Source organism: Artemia sp. Qi Xiang Cuo, chromosome 15 (assembly GCF_049724085.1).
Source record: "Artemia sp. Qi Xiang Cuo chromosome 15, ASM4972408v1, whole genome shotgun sequence".
Classification (NCBI taxonomy): Eukaryota; Metazoa; Arthropoda; class Branchiopoda; order Anostraca; family Artemiidae; genus Artemia; species Artemia sp. Qi Xiang Cuo.
Genome location: NC_142808.1, coordinates 47,531,206 through 47,553,308, shown reverse-complemented (window position 1 = coordinate 47,553,308; position 22,103 = coordinate 47,531,206). Strand labels below are relative to the sequence as shown.

The 22,103-nt window shown below is 34.0% G+C and overlaps 1 protein-coding gene across 1 annotated transcript in view; it reads left to right on the top strand.

The window, feature by feature from the left end:
* The window catches only part of LOC148943752 (epidermal growth factor-like protein 8), a 128,937-nt gene that overhangs the window by 18,961 nt on the left and 87,873 nt on the right, over positions 1–22,103 (top strand). The window contains exon 4 of the mRNA XM_089101478.1: positions 15,275–15,516. Within this exon, the coding sequence (XP_088957604.1) occupies positions 15,275–15,516 (242 nt within the window). The remainder of the gene's footprint in view (positions 1–15,274; positions 15,517–22,103) is intronic.

The following is a 22,103-nucleotide window of genomic DNA, read 5'->3' as shown; positions in this document are numbered from 1 at the left end:
TGCTTGAATAAATATTTATAGTTAATACAATAGTGAGTGTGGGTAAGTACATTTTCAGCTGCTATATTTAAAAGGGCACTATGTGATAATTTTGTCAAACTGATAGTTCCACCCAACCACTTTTAACTTAAAGCGCTTAATTTTATTTGGTCACTCTGTTTTTTCTGTGCATTTTGTGTTTAAGATATTGTGAAATTTCGATTCTTAGAAAGTTCTTTTTTCCGAGTCTAAAATTCCAAAATACCCATTTTCGTCTTTCCTTTCATATTAAATTTTAATCTTGTAATATGTGGCCAAAACGGCTTCTAAGTAAAAACCTTTTTGAATAGTGATTAACAGCCATATGTTTTTTTCATTTTTCATAATCATTTTTTTTTAGAAAATGCGCTCAATAACACAAGGACAATATGACCATTTTTAAGATTTTAATATTGATATTTCGAATAATAATAAATTTGTTTTTAAAATATATAGCAAAACTGACGATATTTAATTTTGAAGTAATTAATTTCCCATTCCTCGAAAGTAATATAACAGATTTTACATATTTTAAAAATAGATGTCAAACGCTTAGCCAAAATTGGTCTTAAAAGGTTTTTCTGCCAATAAAATTAGTTTAAAAAATTTAGTTTCTGTATAGTGAACTTTTAGATAAATATAAAAAATATTGTCAAGAAATACTGAAAGATATTTTACTGTAATTCCTGTTTCATTTTTTTTTCTTTTTTTTTTGGGGGGGGGGGGTATATATATAGGGTTTCCGAACCAGCTAGAAGAGATTTAAATTTATAATCAAACAGTTCGTGGCAATGAACTGTAAGTAAGTAAGGAGTGACCCGGCTCAATAGTAATCGAAACTCTAAAAAACCGATTTTTGATATTAATAGATACATCAAAAGAATCAAATTTTTATGCTAAGTTCAAATATGTAAGTTTCATTAAGTTTAGTCTTACCCATCAAAAGGTATGCGCCTGAGAAAATTTGCCATATTTTCGAAAAAAAGGGGGAAACATCCCCTAAAAGTCATAGAACCTTAATGAAAATCACACCATCAGATTCAGCGTATCAGAGAACCCTACAGTAGAGGTTTTAAGCTCCCATCTGCAGAAATGTGGAATTTTGTATTTTTGCAAGAAGAAAGATCACGGATGCGTGTTTATTTGTTTTTTTTTCCCAGGGGTGATTATATCGACTCAGTGGTCCTAGAATATCGTGGGAGGGCTCATTCGAACGGAAATTAAAAATTCTATTGCCCTTTTTAATTGAAAAAAATGGAGGGCAACTAGGCCCCCTCCCACGCTCATTTTTCTTCCAAAGTCACCCGATCAAAATTTTTAGATAGCTATTTTGTTGAGAATGGTCGAAAAATATAATACATATGTCTTTGAGAATGATTAATTCCCCACAGTTCCCAGGGGAAGGGCTGCAAGATATGAACTTTGCCCAATGTTTACATATAGTGTTGGTTATTGGGAAGCATTCAGACATTTCCAGGGGGGATTTTTTCTGGTAGGGGGGGGGGGTTGGTCGGGATTTGCTTGGGAAGATCTTTCCATGGAGAAAGTTTTCAGGGGGATTGCTATGAAGGGGGCACCGGATTTCCCTGCATTATTTAAAAAAAAAAACGATCAGAAATTAAATAAAAAAAAACAAGTTTTTCAAATGAAAGTAAGGAGCACTTCAAAACTTAAAGCGAACAGATATTATTACGTATATGATTGGGTTTGCCCCCTAGTCAATACCTTGCTCTTTACGCTAAAGTTTTTTTTAGTATACTTTCATAAGAGCTATTTATTCTAATTTGCCTTTGTGATTAATGATTTAAGAAATGGTGTTCCAATTCTTAAAGAATTGGAACAAAATTTGAACTTTAGTGTAAAGAGCGGGGCATTGACTAGGGGGCGAACCCCCTAATATACGTAATAAAAATATATGAATATAGGAGTTCGTTACGTAAGTTCATTCGTAAGTTACGTATATTTATTACTATTAAAAACGTTTGTAAACAAAATTAATTAACTTTCGAGAAAGCCATTTAACCAAAAAAAGTAAAATTAATATTCAAATTTCATTGTAACTGTAATTATTCATGTACTGTGAGCCAAAATCAATACCTCCATTAATTCAAAACGTTCAGAAATCAAATAAAAAAAATGTTTTTTAACTGAAAGTAAGGAGCGACATTGAAACCTAAAACGAACAGAAATTATTTCGTATTTGATAGAGGCTGTCCCCTCCTCAACGCATCGCTCTTTACGCTAAAGTTTGACTCTGTCTCACAATTTTTTTTAAACAATAAAAAACTTTAGCGTAAACAGCCAGGCGTTGAGGAGGGGACAGCCCCTTTCATATACGGAATGATTTCTGTTCGTTTTAAGTTTTAATGTCGCTCCTTACTTTCAGTTAAAAAACTTGTTTTTTTTATTTAATTGGTTCCAGAAGCCAATAAAGCACTTTTTTTATAACCCACGGCCCGTAAAGTCTGTATTTGTTCCAGTTTTGTATTTAGGTTTCACTGACTTATGGGATTCTAAAATGGAAAGAAATAGTCTTATTTTGTAGATATCTTTTGAATAATTTTACTAGTAGTCATGTATTTCACAAGTTTTACCTAACATAGGGATACCATAAAAGACGCTCCACCTTGTCGGCTAAGGAAATTAAATCCCTTGGAAACGCTTAGAAATGTATCATTAGATGATAGGGGCTTTTGCTTGTAAATTGACAACGGCTTAAATTTATTAATGACGACTTTGCATGGATTTGGAAATTTCGATTTGGTTATACTGTTTTGTCCTAGGTATTTCAATAGATAAGTAAGGTCAAGACCTTGTTCAAGTGCTCGTTCATCTCAATTATTTGATTAGGGAGACAGTTCTTTTCTTTTTTTTTCTTTTTTTTTCCTAACCAAGTAATTACCTCTATATAGTTCATACTAGTAATTACCTAATTACTAACCTAATTACCTAATTACATAACCAGTAATTACCTCTATATATAGTTAAATAGACAGTTCTATTCGTGTGTCTAACCAAGTACACAAAATTGATTGTCAAGCTTTGATGTTAAAATCTAAAACAAACTTTAATGATTTAGCATGAGTGGTTTTAATTGGGGTCCTCCCTGGATTCTCCTGGTCCTCCCTCCCTGGAGCATGTGTCCTCCCTGGATTCTCTACCCCTCTCCTGATTTGAAAAATACCTTTCGGGGGCAGTTTCATTGAAATATGTCTTTTTTTGGGATTTATGTTGAAAAAAATGAACGAAAATTGCCCCCCCCCACGTAAATTTTGAAAAATATATTTTGCTCTCCATAAAATTTTGCAAATTGACGCTACTGTTTAGCATCTAATTGCTTTATTTCCAAGGATGTGTGTATTATATCACGTTTTTTTACTTTAAGGTAAGGAGGAGATAAAAATAATTCCTTGACCACACCCAGAGGGAAACAAAACCATAGTCAGATTCGTATATCATATATCTATTCTTGTATCTGAAAGATAGTGCCCAACCCTTTACTACCCAGTTCTTAATTATATAGTATAATGTCAACATTTCATCCTTGTTAACAATTCTTAAAATAGTGAAATACAAATAGATGCTTCCAACCGAATCAATTCTATAAGATTAAATGCATCTCAGAAAATATTTCAACTTGTGTTCTTTTGTTTTCGTTTCTATCAATACAGTTTTTATTTTGATCTTCAGTTAAAAGTATTAAATTTTCCTAACTAGAGGTATTCGCCACACATGCTGTCTGCGGTGATTCAAAAGGCAATATGTACCATTTTTAGGAAAAATTAGAGTGGCGTTTCACCGTCAGACAAACTAAGTCCTATCGAGTGACCTTATCTTTTTTCTTTGAACCTTTTATGCTCCTTAGATAGTTCAAATATTTTCTCTTTCACCAAGCGCTTTTTGCTCTTTTTTATAGCATACAGAAGTAGCTGAAAATTAGAGGTTTAGGCATCAAAATACTTTTGTTTCATCTTGAATGTAAAATTCTTAATATCTCAGTTCTAAGTTATCTTAATTTAAGCTACCATCAAATTGTCTGAGGATATCTTAAAATCTCAAGTCTATAGAAGTCTTAATTTTAGCAACAACCACTTCTCAATAAGAGTCAAAGTATTTGGAGTATATTTTTCAGATTTTTTTTCTGTATAATTCTTTCTTGGTAACATAACACATCTTAAATAACACTGGGTTGGTGGTCTGGCTACTCGATGAGAGAAGACAACCTGTTGGATTAGCCCAGGAGAAGCCTTGTCACATACATTTTTGGGTTCTGGACCTGTGCAACGAGGCTGAAGGCTGTTATCGTTATGAAGATATTTGAAAGGAGGGTTTGGAATATTTTGTTGTTGAGTTTATTCTGTAGCTTAAATTTCTGGTTATGAGGTTTTTACACTTCACTTCTAAAGTGGCTCAAATACTGAGGAGGAAAAGTGTGGACTCCGTATTAAACTGAAAGTGAATTTTAAACCATCCTGGCAAAATTCCACCCCGGTAAAACTCAACTCCTGCAATATTCATTCCACACGAGTTTCAGCCCTGTAAAACGAAACCATTACGGACTTCAACCAAAAAAATTAATCAATGCAAGATATGACTGCTGAACAATTTGTGCTGGGACAACTCTACTGTGTATTTCAAAATGCGCTGTGTGATATTTTTAAGCTGAGAGTTACAGCACATGTTCTTAAAGTTAAAGCACTTAATCCATTGGTTCAGTCTTTTTCACGCCTTCATTTCTTCTATAAACGAACTCGCCGTCAATAACAACGAAAATCAACCAAAGACTCTTTGGTTTTTCCACTCCAAGGAAAAAGTTCATTCGTGAAAACCACATTTAGAATTACTGCTGCCCTATTGGCCATGACTTAGGACTTCCCACGCCGGTCGGTGCATAAGGTGGCAACGATGCCTCTTCACGATGACCTCTCCTGCGTCGTCGGCCAAAGATCATCAAGGGATGTTCTTGAGAGCGCTGCGACTTTTTCTCGGGATCGTCCAAGTGTAGCCCTCTGTCGTCCACTCCGTCGAACTTCTGGAGGGGTTCAACATCAAACATCATGAGGCAGGAGATTGCTGCCCAATCTAAACATGTGTTCCCAATATCGCCATTAACTGCTCATGACTTTATCAATAAGGAATGGCTGTTTAGTCTTCTCTCTAATGAATAAGTTTGTAATTTTGTCCATCCAGTTAAACTGGCCATGGGTAGGGTAATGTTTTTAAATAAAATAATGCATATTTAGGAATGAAAAAAGAATAGAAATTTTTGGGAGTCTTGCATAAACTGACTGCCCATATTAATTATATAGCATATAATTATATTATATGAAACTCCCCCTGAAAACTCCCTTCTATAATATTATAGAAATATATATTTCTATAATATTATAGAAAAATTGTGTTTTCTATAAGTTTGAGTCGAGAAATTTTATGCCTTTTTTTTTGTAAAATATATAATTTTTTTTTCCTGATGTAAACGGTCTGTTTCTTATAAGAAAAGTAAAAGTCTTAAATAAAAAAGGTCAGCTCAAACTTATATTAAATAAAAAAAAGCGATTTTTTTCAACTGAAAGTAAGGAGCAACATTAAAAATTAAAACGAACATAAAATATTACGTATATGAAGGAGTCGTCCCCTCATCAAAACCTCGCTCTTTACGCTGAAGTTCGAATTTTTTCCCAATTCTTTAAGAATGACGCCTGGATCACAAAGGCCGTTTAATTAGAATAAATAGGTCTTTTAAAAGCACTAAAAAAAACTTTAGCGTAAAGAGTGGGGTTTTGACGGTGGGGAGGGGGGCTCATACACGTAATAATTTCTGTTCGTTTTAACTTTTAATGTTGCTCCTTACTTTCAGTTGAAAAAAAAACTAGTTTTTTAATTTAATTTCTGATCGTTTTTTAAATGATGTTGGGAATTCCGCCTCCCCCTCCATGGAAAATTTCCTTCCCCCATTAAAAATTTCTCTGTGGAAATGTTGTCCCACGTACCCCTCCCAAGAACCCCATTATCAGATCCCCCCCCCTGAAAACGTCTGTATACTTCCCAAAGATTATATGTAAACAATGGGCAAAGTTCATAACTTGCATCCCTTCCCACGGGGACTGTGGGGGGTTAAGTCATTGTCAAAGATATAGTTATTAGATTTTTCGATTATATGAACAAAAAGGCTGTCTCGAAATTATGATCGGGGAACTTTGGGAAAAAACGAGCGTGGAAGGGGGGCTAGCTACCCTCGATATTTTTGGTCTCTAAAAAGGGCACTAAAATTCTAACCAAATGAGCCCCCTCCAAATCTTCTGCGATCACTGGTTTTATATGATCACCTCCTGGGAAAGAAAAAACAAATAAACATGCATCCGTGATATTTCTTCTTGCAAATAGTTCAAAATTCTGCATTTTTGTACATAGGAGCTTGAAACCTCTACAGTAGTGTTCTCTGGTATGCTGAAACTGATGGGGTGATTTTCATTAGGATCACTTGATTTTTTGGGGTTGTTTCATCATTTTTCAAAGATTGGGCAAAATTTCTCAGGCTCGTAGCTTTTTATTGGCATCATTAAATTTGATGAATTTTACATATTTTTGTTATGTACTTCTTGTTATCAAAACTCTATTCATTAGAGTTTCGGTTACTATTGAGCCGCATCGCTCCTTGCTTATAGTTCGTTACCACAAACTGTTTGACAAAACACAGTTTTTCAAATGCTAAAAATGAGTAGTCCCTCTTTGAAAAATATTGGCTATGGCTATTATTTGTTTCTGGGTATAACACTACCTTTAAATTAAAGAAAATATATACATAGGTATAAAAAAGATTGCCAATTTTGGGAGCCTCTCATGTAGCGACTGTCCAATTTTAACGTTTGAAAAATTGCGGTTTGTACAGGTTTAGGCTGAGATCTTACATTCCAGACACGAAATCACCGCGGGATCTAAACGAAGATTTAATCTAGGAGATACCGAAATTACAACCATCTTTTAATCCCCATGAACATATTTAATATTCACTAACTATCCATACAGAAAAACCGAAATGAGTCACAAGTCGTGTTTTTCGTTTCTAAAACACGGGTTTCTTTGTTTCGCACCGTGGCAATTGACATACTCTAGTTCAGAGGAATATGTCGCGGTGACATACTCCCGCTGGTATATATTCCAGTTCCACGTCACCGTTACATGCATTAATTTCTCTTAACCCCCTCCCTCTATTTTCTCACCGCCATCGTTGGTTGCACAACAGTTACAATTTACGTGAGTAGAGGCAATTTCACGTCTAAAACTTTATCCATCAACTTTTTTTATAATAAAAATGGGATTCCCTTTAAATTAATTCTAAACAGTTTATTTAATTGTATTTACTATCAATTTTAATAAAAAAAGTTAATATAAACACATCCCCTCCAAATACAACCGAATGATATGGAGGAAGGATAACCAAACAAATCCAAAAAAAAATTTTATAATTAACATTAACCACAAAAGAGTTAAAAAAAAAACACAGCCACAACGTCATTTACCCTACTACTACTACTAGTTTAACACTCAACTCTTTCCTTAACACACTTCAATCAAAACAAAACACTAAATTTAATCATTTAATACCGTTTTAATCTATCAACTATGCGCCTTTTAAGTAAAATTGTATTACAGATATTTCAAATAACTGCTCATAGTCACAAAATAGGGAGGGGTATCTGCTAATAGTTATGAACTTTTTTTGCTAGAGGGATTGACTTAGAGCGTGGCGAAAGCATAAAACCATAGAAAGATGGAAGGCTAATTGACTTTGCATCTTTTGGAAAGATCGAAATACTTTCCTCTGCATGTTCCCCATTTGGTTGTATGCCTCTTACGGTGAAAGACCAAAATATGGTAAGTGTTGACATTCATCGGTGAATGTCCGAAATTCGTTTTTCTCTGCTTGGATTCAACCAACTTTATGAACAGCCCTTTGACGAAAGCCTCACATAACGTCGTAACGCCTTTTGAATTATTCTTGCATCAATCGGATGGAGTTTTATGGCATATAATTTAGTTTTTTTTTCTAACTCCAAAAAATATCAGCGATCGAGGTTTTGTAAATCAATCTATCGAATGTTTTATAAGTCGATCTGGGTTATATTCAGGGGAGCTTTTGTCTGCGCGGTGTATAGATTGATCAAATAGGCTAATTTAGTTACACTAGTCCTATCGGATCCCCAATTATACTTTAAGAGGGTGGCGAACGTAGTCCAAAATCCTTATTTCTGAATACGTAAGTACCACTAAATTGGACCAAAGGTAGCCTAAAATGTCTTCAGATCCGTTAAACTAGAACATATGTTTTACCCAACAAACCCACACCAAATGATATCATCCTGATTTACCAAAATCAGTTTTAGTTTCAGTTCAACCAGTTTCGGGCTCAATCAGTTTTAAAATTCACTTAGTTTCAGAATATTTTCATTTATAAAATCAATACAACGTACTAAAGGGGTCTGATGACCCAAGAACTTTTTAGTTGTATTGCATAATATTTGACATATGACGTCATACCCCAAAGAAGCAAAAAGAAGAAGAAAAACAAGAACAACGCGGAGAACAAGATATTGAGCGATACACGACATATAATATCATATCCCAGAGAAGCAACAACAACAAGAAGGAGAATGTTAAATGGGGTTGCACAAATATAAAGGTCATTATGTCACAGATATTATTACGTCATGAATAATAATTTCCTGTTAGTACTTGACGAATCTTACGGTTATCATAGATTATCGAACATGCATTTCACGCAATATATAAACAAACCCTTGCCAAATGATATCATCCTGATACACCAAAATCTTTTTTAACTTTAATTCAAGCAGTTTCAGGCTCAATCAGTTGTAAAATTCACTTAGTTTCAGATTTTTTTTTCGTTAAGCAAATAGCAGGCTTCCCCTAAAATTTTGACGCTTTTTAACTTATGCAAATTTTTGCTTGTTCCTGCAATTTCTTGGGTAATGGGAAGTTGAATAAATCATAGCTTTTCTTAGGAATTTTAAGGAGTTAGTAAAATTAAGTAGAAATAGTAAAATTTTAGTATAATTAGGAAATTTTTAAGGAATTTGGACTTAGTAAACTGTTCTAATCAGATTATCATTTATATTACTGTTTTTTTTTATAATTTTCTAAATTAATAAATTTTCTTTTAATGCATACACCAATAATAATTGGCAGATGCTATGGCCTTTAAGAGACTAAACATAATATTAACAAAAACAATTTAATAAAGATAAGAACAAAAGAGGAGAGAAAAAAGGAACTTAACTTTCTGAGATGCTCACATTATACAAACACAATCGAAATGTCCACAATACTCAACTGTCAGCCACTCCCCCACCAACAAAAATAAAAACTTGGACGACTCTAGACAAAGCACCAAATTTGTAAACCTCAAAACAACGCATTTTTGCCAACTTATGGAATTCTGCTAGAACATTATACAAACTTAACTGGAAAGTCTTCGCAAACTAGAAGCCCTGCAAGTCTAACACTTAAACTGGATTGACGCCACCTTTGGAAGTTTAAGCGTAACACCCTATACGAAGGGGCGCTTTAAGGGCGCGTTGCCATGACAAAAATATGGAAACATCTGTGCAAAATCTGTAAATAGTTCAGACTAGTACAATAGTATACAAACAATAAAAGGCGGTGTAACGAGGAATTGTTTTAAGGCAGAGAAATTTGACAAAAATAAATGAATATTTCGGCTCTATGATTAAGAGCCGTCTTCAGATAAAAAAAGTTAAACTTACGTTTAAATAGGTGAGAATTAAAATCAACAATAAAATAGCCTAGATGAATTTGCTTAAATTCAAGGTTCTAGGAGTCATATACGGAACAATTTCTGTTCATTTTTAGTTTCAATGCTACTCCTTATTTTAATTTGAAAAAAACTTGATTTTTTTGCATTTAATTTAGTCTAGCACGGGGAGTACAACAGATGATTACTTAGGCCAATATGTGTTTCAGTTTATGACTAAAATTAAAAAAACATTAAATAATAGGTAAAATTTGTAATTGAGAAAGTGAAAATTGAAAATTTGTTTTTATTCATATATTGATAAAAGTCTGGATATTTTGGCTTTATATCCGGAAGCCTTTATCAAAGAAAAACAAATTATAAAAGGCAAAGAAAAAAACAAAAAAGAAATTAATAGATGCTAGAAAAAAAAGATACAAAAAAAAACACAAACGCTCTACAAAAAAAGAAAGGAAAGAAAGAAACAAACATCTTAAAACTACGGCTGTTATCAAACAGTTCCTGGTAACAAACTGTAAGTAAGGAGTGATGCGGCTCAATTGTTACCGAAACTTTAAAAAAGGAATTTTGATATAAATTCTGATATAAATAAAACGGAATTTTGATTTAGTATAAACAATAATATATCCAAAAAATTGGCTTATTATGCTGATTCCAAATATATAAGATTCATTAAGTCTAGCCTTACTCATCAAAAGCTACGAGCCCGAGAAAATTTGCCTGATTTTCGAAAAAGGGGAAAAACACCCCTAAAAGTCAAGGAATAGTAATGAAATCACACCATCAAATTTTGTGTATCTGAGGGCCCTATTGTAGAAGTTTCAAGTTCCTATCTGGAAAAATGTTGAATTTTTTATTTTTTTCCAGAAGAAAGATCACAGATGTGTGTTTATTTGTTTTGTTTGTTTTTTTTTCAGGTACGATCGCATCGAACCAATAGTCCTAGAATATCGGGAAAGGGGTCATTTGAACGGAAAGGAAAAAAGTTCTAGGTTGGAGGGCAACTAGCTTCTCTCTTTTCCTCAAAGTCGTCTGATCAAAATTTTGAGATAGACATTTTGTTCAGCATAATTGAAAAACCCAGTAACTATGCCTTTAGGTGATAACAGGGTATTTGTTATTGGGAAGTATACTGACATTTTTTGGGAGGGGGAGGCGTAAATTTTTTGGTGGGTGTGATTTTCCACGGGGATATTTTTTTTGCGGAGGGTACTTTCCGGGGGGGGGGTGAACTTTCCAAGGGAGGTTTTGCACTGGTGGAATTTGCCAAAGTTCTGAAACGAAATTCCTTTTATTTGTCTTACTTTCTCTTTGCCGACTCAATTTTACATTTGGAGATGATAAGGGAATTTTCCAGGGAGGAAAATTTTGCCGGGTTGGAATTGTCGAAAGTATCTTTCAGTAGGGGTCTACTAGGGGGGATATTCTTGGGAATTATTTTCCACGGAGGGGGGGGTAGTTTCCAAATGAATGTGTGTATAGAAAATTTTTCAGCCAGAATCGTCCGCAAGAAATTTTTCAGGGGGAATATTTAGCGAGAATCGAATTATCTGGGAGAATTTTCTTTGTGGAAGGGGGGTTTTTGCGTAGGAAGAACTTTCCGTGAGGGGAAGGAATTTCTGATGAAGGGAGAGCCAGATTTTTCGCCATTATTTAAAAACGATCAGAAATTAAATAGAAAAACAAGTTTTATTTCAACTGAAAGTAAGGAGCAACATCAAAACTTAAAACGAATAGAAATTATTACGCATTTGAGGGGGTTGCGGCCTCCTCAATATTTCACCTTTTGTGCTAAAGTTTTTTTTTAGAACTTTCAAAAATACTTATTGCTCAAATTAAACGGCCCTTGTGTTTCAGGAGCCATTCTCAAAGGATTGGGACGAAAATTCAAACTTTAATATAAAGAGCTAGGTATTGAGGATGGATTGCGGAGGTATTGAAGGCAAAACCACTTACTTACGTAATAATTTCTGTTCGTATTAAATTTTAGTGTTGCTCCTTGCTTTCAGTTGAAAAAACTTTTTTTTTAATTCATTTTAATCAAACAAATCCAAATTAACCCGACAAATGAGACAGAAATCTGATCTGTACTCAAATTGATGTATTTTTTATTTACGAGTCAAAATCAACGCAGACCGATGATATTATTCTTTGTAATATTGTGCAGCTCTGTAAGGTATCTTCTCATAGGAGATTCTAATAAAATGAAGCAATTTATTTTTTAGAAATCCTACGTATAACCAAAGCCGTAGCCAGAATTTTTTTTTTCGGGAGAGGTTGCGGTATTTTATTTAGGGGATAAAAAAAATGTTAAAAACGTGTCAAAAATTTAAACCACATTGGCCTCCCATAACATAAAAAAAGAAAAACCAATAAAAAATTTTTGGTTTTTAAAGGCCAAACGAAAATACTGAGAAAACACACAAAGCGAATATTTTGAGAGGACAAGCGCCTCTCTTCTTGAGCGTGAAACAAAAAAAATATATTCAATGAAAGTGCCGAAGAGAAAACCAACAAAACAAACGCAGAAAGAATAAATAAAAACGAAAAAATTAGCTGTGCCATCTAGGGTTAGCATCACAATCCAAATTAATTTTGTTTAGTAGCTCTCTAGTTGGTGATGAGCAATGATTTGGTTATATTTGCAATAAATCTCATCCACCCCCATGTTAGTCAAAGAATCTCCCCCTCCCCTACTCTGAAAACTCAAAACACTTAACCTGATAATATAGGTTTTTTCCTCCCCCCTTAAAAGGAAATGTCTTCCAGTTCTACTCCCCCTTTAAGGAAAAACTATAAAATACAACTCTGCACCTAGAAATTAAATATGTCTACATAGCATGTCCCAATATCTAAGTTCATATTAAAAAAATAGCATCAGATAAAGTCTTTTTAATGTAAAACATTTTCTGAGAGAAATAGGTCCAAAACCAGTATTTACCAAAAATAAAAGTTGATAGTTTCTGCTATTCTAAATTTAGGTTGTCAAATGCACCACGTTTTGAGTTAGCACAGCCTAAAAGACGACTGGATTGAGCAAAAGCTATAGAAAAAATAGTTAAGCTAAAAAAGTACCCTAATCAGGGTCCTTTTTTCTTATCACTGTGACCATTTAAAGAATTTTCCAATTCAATTTTATTACTTTCATCCTTCATGGGTGATCGTATTCCACCCTTTTTCCGGGAAGGTTAAGAATAGGCTTGTTCAGACTAGGCAAGTGTGTTTTGCCTCTAGCTTCTAGACTGACTTACTGGGGAGGAAGTAATGATGATGCTATATCAAAGACTGCCACAGAAAGTAGCCACTCACTCTTACCATTTGGGGGAAAGTGATGATGATGCTATATAAAGACCTCCTTTGGGAAGTAGCAGCTCCCTATGACATTTGGAAGGAAGTCACAATCATGGTATATCAAAGGCTGTAGCAGGAAGTAGTAACTCCTTCTAGCTCTTTGGTAGGAAGGGACGAAGATGCTATAACAAGGCCTGCTGTGGAAAGTAGCAGCTCCTCCTGAACATTTGGGAGGAAGTGACGATGATGCTTTATCAAATGCTTCTGTATGAAGTAGAAGCTCCCTCTGGCCATTTAGAACGAAAGAACGACGATGCTATAAGAAGGCCTGCTGCAGAAAATAGCAGCTCTCTCCGACCATACGCGAGGAAGTGACGAAGATACTATATCAAAGGCTGCTGCTGGAAGCAACAACCCCCTCTGATACTTTAGGAAGAAGTGACGATGATGCTATATGAAGGCCTGCTTCGAGGAAGTAGTAGCTCCTTCTGATCACCTAGCTTCCACTTTCATGATGGAGCGAGTTTACGCGATTTCTTTAATCAGCTTCTTACTTTTTTGCTTTGTGTTCTCAAACGACCATGAATGACCATGAAAGAACTTATCTGAGGTAGCGTTGGTGACTTTCTAGGCAGAGACAAGTATGCGTAGAACGAGATGGGACAAGCGTATTAAAACGCCAACTAAAACCAGAAGTCACTATCTGTTCCCTAACTTATTAGCTATGATTCCATATTTACAATCGTCTTCAATTAGATTTGTGGTATGTTTTTAAATAGCAGTGATAACATACCTAGATAATTATTTTGTTACAAATAACTTCTGACAAATTGCATCTAAATATGGATAGTTCGTTCTTATTTAAATTCGAGCCGCAAATTGTCTACCCAAATTTGGGCATGATTCTTTTGCCTAAATTGATCCTGTCTGAGTTTTTTTTACATGATATCTTCTTGTAATCTGACTAAATGTGGTACCTAAATATAAATCATCCGCTTAATTTTCAGTGACGCACATTTAATTTTTTTTTTTTTTTTTTTTTTTTTTGTATTGTATGACACGAGGGTATCAAATGGTGGTATTTCCACAACAATTCTCACTTGAATTTTTATTAGAATGTTTTTTTCATCTGCGTATTTCTTGTTCGTTTAATGACTTTCCACGTAGGTTATCGCAGTTGTGACTTCCATTAGGTTGCGTTTGGTCTTTCTAGTTTTGATAATAAATGGTTCCTGAAGCCATCCCTCGTACCTGAACCTTCATAAAAACCTAGTTTTTTATAAATGCTAAATCAATTATGAATACATTTTTGTAATTTACACCTTTTTCGGTTTCTATGACTTAGCTTTCTCTCTTAAAACTTGCTGTGGCACAAATTTATGAAAATGTGGAGAAAGTCAAGGACTTGTTTCTGCCTTAATTCCTTCTTTTTAATGATGATATAAAAAAAGTTTTTCAAAATGTATTGGGTGATTTTTTATTCGTTTAATTAAAGTACCAGAACGTAATTTTATAATTATATAAGGGGTATACTGGCCTCCCTGCAACCCCCCCCCCCCGATTTGAGCCCCTGAGAACTCAGCCACTTTAAAAAACAAAAATCTGTGTGTATGCATGATTTGGGGAATTTTTGTCATTTCCTTCGTTTTAAGTTTTATGATTTTGTACTGTTGTGTGTAGTTCCTTTTTCTCTCTCCCTATTTCTTTTTCTCTCCCTCTCTCTCTCTCTCTCTGTCTCTCCCTCTCTAACTATCTCTTTCTCTCTGCCTCTTCTTCTCCTACTGATTAACAACGCTTCTCGACTGCAAATGTGCTTGCACCGGCCCTTTCCCCCCTCTCTTTCTTTAATTCTCTGTATCTGTCTGTCTGTCTGTCTGTCTGTCTCTCTCTCTCTCTCTCTCTCTCTCTCTCTCTCTCTCTCTCTCTCTGTCTCTTTCTCTTTCTGTCTATCTATCTGTCTCTCTGTCTCTCTCTCTCTCTGTCTCTCTCTCTCTCTCTCTCTCTCTCTCTCTCTCTCTCTCTCTCTCTCTCTCTCTCTCTCTCTCTCTCTCTCTCTTTTTCTCTCTCTCTTTCTTCCTCTTTCATCTTCGATTATAGGCTAGGTATCCTATAATATAGCAATTTAATCCAGTTTGAAAGAGCAAATTAATTCTTTCTATCCAATTTTTTCAGCCGTCACGTTTGTGCTGAAGAACAAGTAATCACTAAGCCTGTAAGAATCACCGAGTCTTACTGCAAACCAATATATAAGTCATTTACGCAGCGTTGTTCAGATGGAGTATGTACTGCATTTCGAGTGCAGTACGAAACATTGTATCGAACAGTTGTGAAAAGTCAAACAGCTGTTGAAAAACGACTGCTTTGCTGTCCAGGATGGAGTAGACCTAAACATAATGCTTTTGTCTGCACTCATGGTAAGTTCAACCACATAAATTGACGTTTCCTTCTCAGAAATTTTATGAGAAATCATCAAATGCAACACATTGTGTAATCTCAGCAACGATGTAGAGTTGAATAGTATTTGGGTTAAAAAAAAATTAAGTCAGAAATATAATAAATATTAAAACGCCCTAATAAATAAAAATAGTTGCAAAGAATTAGCTTTTTGTACAGAATTATTTTAGTCTAATAACAAATAACAAATTCTTCAATTTCTTCGGAGATAAATTCAAGGCGATATTGTTTCTGAACTTTCGAGAAAACGTTAAAGAAAGTTGTTCGAAATATATAGATGGGACACATATTTTCACTGCTAAAATCTTACCCAAATAAGATACGTCTCTCTGTTTTCCTCGTAAAGTGATTTAGAAAATTAGAAACCAGCTCAACTCTAAAGGGCGAATAATTTTGATCCGGGATGTTATTCCAGAAACACTGGATGAGAATGGGCATTACCTAATATATATTAAGGAGGTTATATATTTAGTAGGAGTTTTGGAGCGTTTAAAATTTCAAAAATGTGGTTCTCCAAGTCTCCATAGCTTCCGTATAATTCATCCATATTTTATCGATTTGAGAAGCATATATTCTTCCCACGGACATGACGCTCCAAAATGGATACCTGCGTTTTGTCTTGATGTACAACCTGAGCTCGTAACCTTTCTTAAAGCAAAAAAAACTTTTTTTATATTATTTCACCATTCCTGGTGTGATTCTAGCTAGACAGTGGCATTTTTTTATTGACAATATTTTCGTGCGATCCCGGGTATTACATAGCTGTTATGCTGACGTTATAGTAAATGAGGCTTCCGATCACTTTCCTATAGTAGCAGTGACTTCATATCGATATATGATAAAGCAGAACAGGACAAAGGTTAAAAGAAGGCAACTAAAAAAAGAGAACCTACAGAAGTTTAGAGAGGAACTAAGTATCGTGTCATGGAAACCAGTTTATGAAGAATCTGAAAATGTTTCCACGGCATTCGATAAGTTCTAGGACATATTGTATCCAATATTTGAGAGAACTTGCCCAGTAAAGAGCATAAAGGTGAGAAAAAAGGATCCCCGGAAACCTTGGGTACCTATGAAGCTACTAGACTTAATTAGAAGGAGAAATACATTGTATTTGAGTTATTTAAATAGTAACCATAGTCAAGATCTATCTGAATTTAAATAAATCCGTAATAAAGTAAATCGGCTAAGGCGGTCATGCATCCGCGAATATTATGGAGAGAAATTTAAGGAAAACAAAGGCAATACGAAAACGACTTGAAATATTATAAATGAAGTCGTAAATAAGAAGAAAGAGACCGAGATTCTTGCTAGTCTGATCTTTGATGGTAAATTTGTTGATGGAAACGATGAGGTGGCTAATTTATTTGGTGAATATTTTTCTAAGATTGGTGAATCAATAAGTGAGAATCCATACGATGAAAATAACTTAATTAATGAGATGTTTAGTGATGAAAGGGGAGTTGGATTGGAAATGTCTGCAGATGAAATGAACATTGAAGAACTAAAACAGATAGCCTAATAGGATTGGTAAAATCAAGTTCTTCAGGGAATGATGGAATTAATCTGAAAACGTTCAAGCATGCTATGGTATATATATTGCCTTGTATTATTTATTTGATTAACCTTCCTTTGAAGAAAGATGAATTTCCTACTCGGCTGAAAGAGGCTAAAGTTATTCCGCTTCACAAAGGGGGTTCAAAGACTGATCCGTCTAATTGGAGGTCGATTTCAGTATTGCCCCTATTTGCTAAGCTGTATGAAAAAGTGATGCATCGACGACTTTATAACCATCTGACTACTTACGGTTTTCTTAGTGATACCCAGTTTGGATTCAGGAAAAACCACTGTGCAATACATGCAGTCCAGCACCTAACAGATTTCATCAATGGTGCTCTCGAAAAAAGCGTACTGGTGCTTTCAGTATTTATAGACTTTAGAAAAGCTTTTGACACGGTAGTTCATAAAATTTTATTGCGTAGGCTAAGCTGTTTAGGGAACCAGGGGGTTATTCTCAAATGGTTTAAATCTTATCTTACCAGTGCATTATTCAAGTGTCTATTAAAACTTATATTTCAAAAACTTTTATCGTCAATTCTGGCGTGTCTCAGGGTTCCCTGTTTGCTCCGCTTCATTGTCGAATTTATGTTGATACCATTCGTTTTTATATATTAGATGTAGTGATAACGTCCTTTGCTGATAACACGGTGTTTAAGATTACAGCTGTTTGTCTGAACCAGTTAATTGAGAAGACAAATAAGGGTCTCGCCTGAATTGATAAGTTTTACAAATTCTAGTTATTTGGTAGTGAATATTTCCAAAAAAAATTTCATTACATTTTGTAGAAATGGAGTTTCATGTGTTTTAGATAATAAAATTGTTTGTAATGGTAAATTTTTAAAGCATGTAAATGGTGTTAAATACTTGGGGTTTAGTCTTGATTTTAATTTAAGTTGGAAATCACATTGTGATCTTGCGGCAGTTAAGATTTCAAGAGGGTTGGGTGTGATAAGTAGACTAAAAAATCAACTACCGTCAAATTTTTTTCTTTTACCATATCATTCTATTGCTAGACCTTATTTATCGTATGTTTGCACGCTATGGCCTAGTAGTTTTGTTTAAAGTTTTAGAAAGGTCTAAATTTTACAGAATAAAATATTTCGTATTTTAGGTAACTATATTCAGTTTGAAAATAGAAGGTTGAATTATCTTAAAAGTTTGAAACTGTTTAATATTTATTAGTTATGGGATTACCAGTTAGCAATTTTTAATTATTAATGTTTGAATAAGTGTTTACCAGAGGTATTTTGGGAAATTTTTAAAGCTAATTCATCTTATCACTGTTATGAGACTATAAATGCGAATGACCTTGCATCTGAGCTCCAGAATACTCAACGTGCTGCGTTTCTGCCTCGTTTTGCGGGACTGGGGGTGTGGAATTCCCTCCCAGATGCTATTATACAAGCTGATAATGTAAGCCAGCTCAAGAGTATATTAAAGCGCTACCTTATGGGTTATAATTTGAATGATTAGAAATTTTAATAATGTTTGGTATGAAAATTGTTTGGACAGATAAAGGTCGCATTTTCGCGAATTTACCCAGCCAAAGCGCATGGAGTCAGCTCTATAGCCTAGCTGGTTTTTTTTTTTTTTTTTACTGGATGTTGTAAGGATGATGGGTGATATTTCTCACTTGCGATTTATAGATTGTAATCCTTTTAGAGTAGGAGATGTTCTTTATGTTGATTTAATTCAAATGCTGATTTTTCCCCGCAAAGAGATAGTTGTTATGGGAATGTAGAGCTTTATAATAATGGATTTGCAGCCATCGTAAACAAACCTTTGGGTTTTTGTAGATGGCTGCTGTAAATTTGTTTGTATTTTTTATGTTAAATAAATTAATTTGAATTTGAATTTTTATTTCTTCGAATATGAAATATCCAAACAGGGGCCAATATTTCTTCTTTTTTTTACAGAAAAGAAACGCACAAAGAGAAAATTTTAAGAGTTTTTTAATTAAATTTGTAATTGTATTTAAAAGTTTTTTTTCGATTCCCAACTCAGTGATCAAGTTTTCTTTTTATTTCTTTGGCGATATTCGTGGTACCATCATTTACTTGATTATGTGTAGCGAGTATAAATAAAGTCGATATATTGAAATACGACAGAAGTCCAATGCTGACTAGGTAAAACCCAAAAGGCCTAAAAACTCACCAAGCATGAGAATAAAAGAACCTTCCCAATATAAACGTTGGACCCCGAATTCTTAGACCCCCCCCCTCATTGATAGATTTGATATATTTAACGCGAAAATTAGAAGCCACCGTTTCTATATTGAATTTATATGTACCAAGAGTCCTTGTATTTGATTTTATTGTATTTTTTGTTCCTTGACATAATTAATTCTTGTATAGTTTTCAAAATTTAGTAGGAAATATGACACCGCTACTATTCTTCAAGAAATGAAAAAAAAAGCGATTTGTCTATAATTTAAATAAAACTGGAATTAGACCAGAGAGATTATTGTCTTACACTTGCGTGTTATAAAGCGTACGATATATGGTAGATTAAAGCTATGTAAGTTACTGCTAACTATTCATCGCAGCACCAAGCCACCTGAGGTCAACACAGCTACGCACGCTCCTCCTCCATCGCAGTTTACTCAAAGCCTCCCTTTTTACACACTCCCAGGAAGTTCCCATTTCCCTTAAATCTTTCTTCATGGCATCTTCCCATCACAACCGCGGACAACCTGCTTTCTGTTTAGCCCTTGACGGTTGGTCGAAAAGGAAAATCTTTGGAAAACTGTCATCCTCCATCCGTAGAACATGCCCTAGCCATTTCGTCCTTTCTCCCATTATAGCATTAGGAAAAGAGATTGAACCATACTTTTTGTACAACTTAGCCGACTATTTGAAATACAGCCAGTCAGTCTAGTATCCAAAACAATCCGGCGGTAATTTCTCTGGAAAATATCTAGCAAAGCTTCCTCTGTTTTTCGGAGCGCTGATACATACGAGGGTTGTTTTTATCAATCCCCAATAGGCTAAAAATAAAAGAAAAGTTCCTATGAAACAATTATTTTATTACCAAAAGATGGTAGACTTGCGGTTACTTTTCGACATAACCACTGAAAAGGTTGAGCCATTTGTCAAATCTGTGGACAAGTTTTCAGTAGCCTCTTCAAAAGAATGTTGCCGCTAATCAATGGCGGTTTTAGGGGAGGGACAGAGGTGGCACTTGGCCTGGGCAAAGGATTATTAGGGTTGCAAAATTTGCAGTGAATAATCTAACGGTTATAGTCGTTTCGTAATTTCGAAATTTTATTTGTATTTTTAAAATATAGTAAATGGCGCAGTTAATAAATAAAAAAATAATAAAGTATTAATTAATTAAATAAAAAAATAAGACAAAAATAATTGAAGTATTGGTAAATGATGAAATCAAAATAATTATTAATAGTTAAATAATTAAAATAATAAATTAAAATAATTTGGTTAATAAATGAAAACTTTGTTAAAATTCGGCCTGAACATTTTATCGGAAACAGGGAGGGGGCGCTAACTAATATTTTGCCTCGGGTGCAAGAGAGGCCAGAACCATCACTATTGCCAATGAATTAAAATGATCCTTTTCTTTGGTTTGAAGGTCCTCACTAGTTTGAAAGCTTTTCCCTCCAAGCCACGTCTTCAGCTCAGGAAAAAGCCAGAAGTTGCCGGGTGCTAAGTCAGGACTTTACAGCGAATGATCAAAAATATCCCATTCAAATGGTTCGAGAAACCGCTCGAGAAGGGTTGTTCTGACCCATGACAGTTGTTCGGACGCTCGTTTATACGTGGTTTATGCAACTCAACGGTCTCTCGAACAGCTTCAATGGAACATTTTTGATCATCCGCCGTATGGTCGAATTAGCGAAGCAGAACTTAGCAGGTCTTTTTTTCAAAAGAAAATTAATTTACAAACATATATATATATATATATATATATATATATATATATATATATATATATATATATATATATATATATATATACATATATGTATATGTATATATATATATATATATATATATATATATATATATATAATATATATATATATATATATATATATATATATATATATATATATATATATATATATATATATATATATATATATATATATATATATATATATATATATATATATATATATATATTAGTTACTAGTTCTGAAATAATTATGAAAAACTTTTTGCTAGCCTCTGCTCAAAGGTAGGATCAGTAGGGCTCTTCACATAAGGAGTTTAATTGAACCTACATTACCCTGGTGATTTCTTGTTTTATCAAATGCATAGTTAACAATTTTTGTAAAATCTCTCAGAAGTATGAATAAGTCGGATGCGATTTTTAGGCGCCACAGCAACAATAAGTCTCCAAAAAAATTTAAATGCTTGGTACAGCTAATATGTGTACCTAACATACCCTTTGCTTAAAAAAAAATTATAAATATAAATAAAAGATAGAAGGGGGAGGAGAAAAATATAGAAATTTTGCACGAAGCTTTCCTAATTTACAGAATAATAAATTATTTGATGGTTCATTTTAACTAAAAAAAGCTAATTAATTCAGCAACTGTAGGATTTACAATTTTTTTTAGATTTATAAACCTCGATTTCTTATATTTGAAAAATCAACCTGTAGCCTATACATATAGTCTATTTTGATGTTGTTCAACATCCCTAGGAACATACCCTAATAGTTGCAACGTAAAACCCAGTTCCAACGGATACGATTTAATAAAGCTTTTAACTCTATTTCTATGCAAGTCCTTATATTCATATACACGCTTATCACATTGACTCTGATAATTTATTAAATGTGTGCTGACATTCTATCCGTGGTTTTGCAAATTAAAAGTATATTAATTCTCTTGTTGCCATTCAAATTTGATTGATTGCTCTCTGACGACCAAGTGTCTACTAAGAAAATACCAAAAAACACGATTTTTCATTTATTGGGATTCGCATTCTTAATTTAGGTACCTGTTTGAAAATCAGTTATTGTA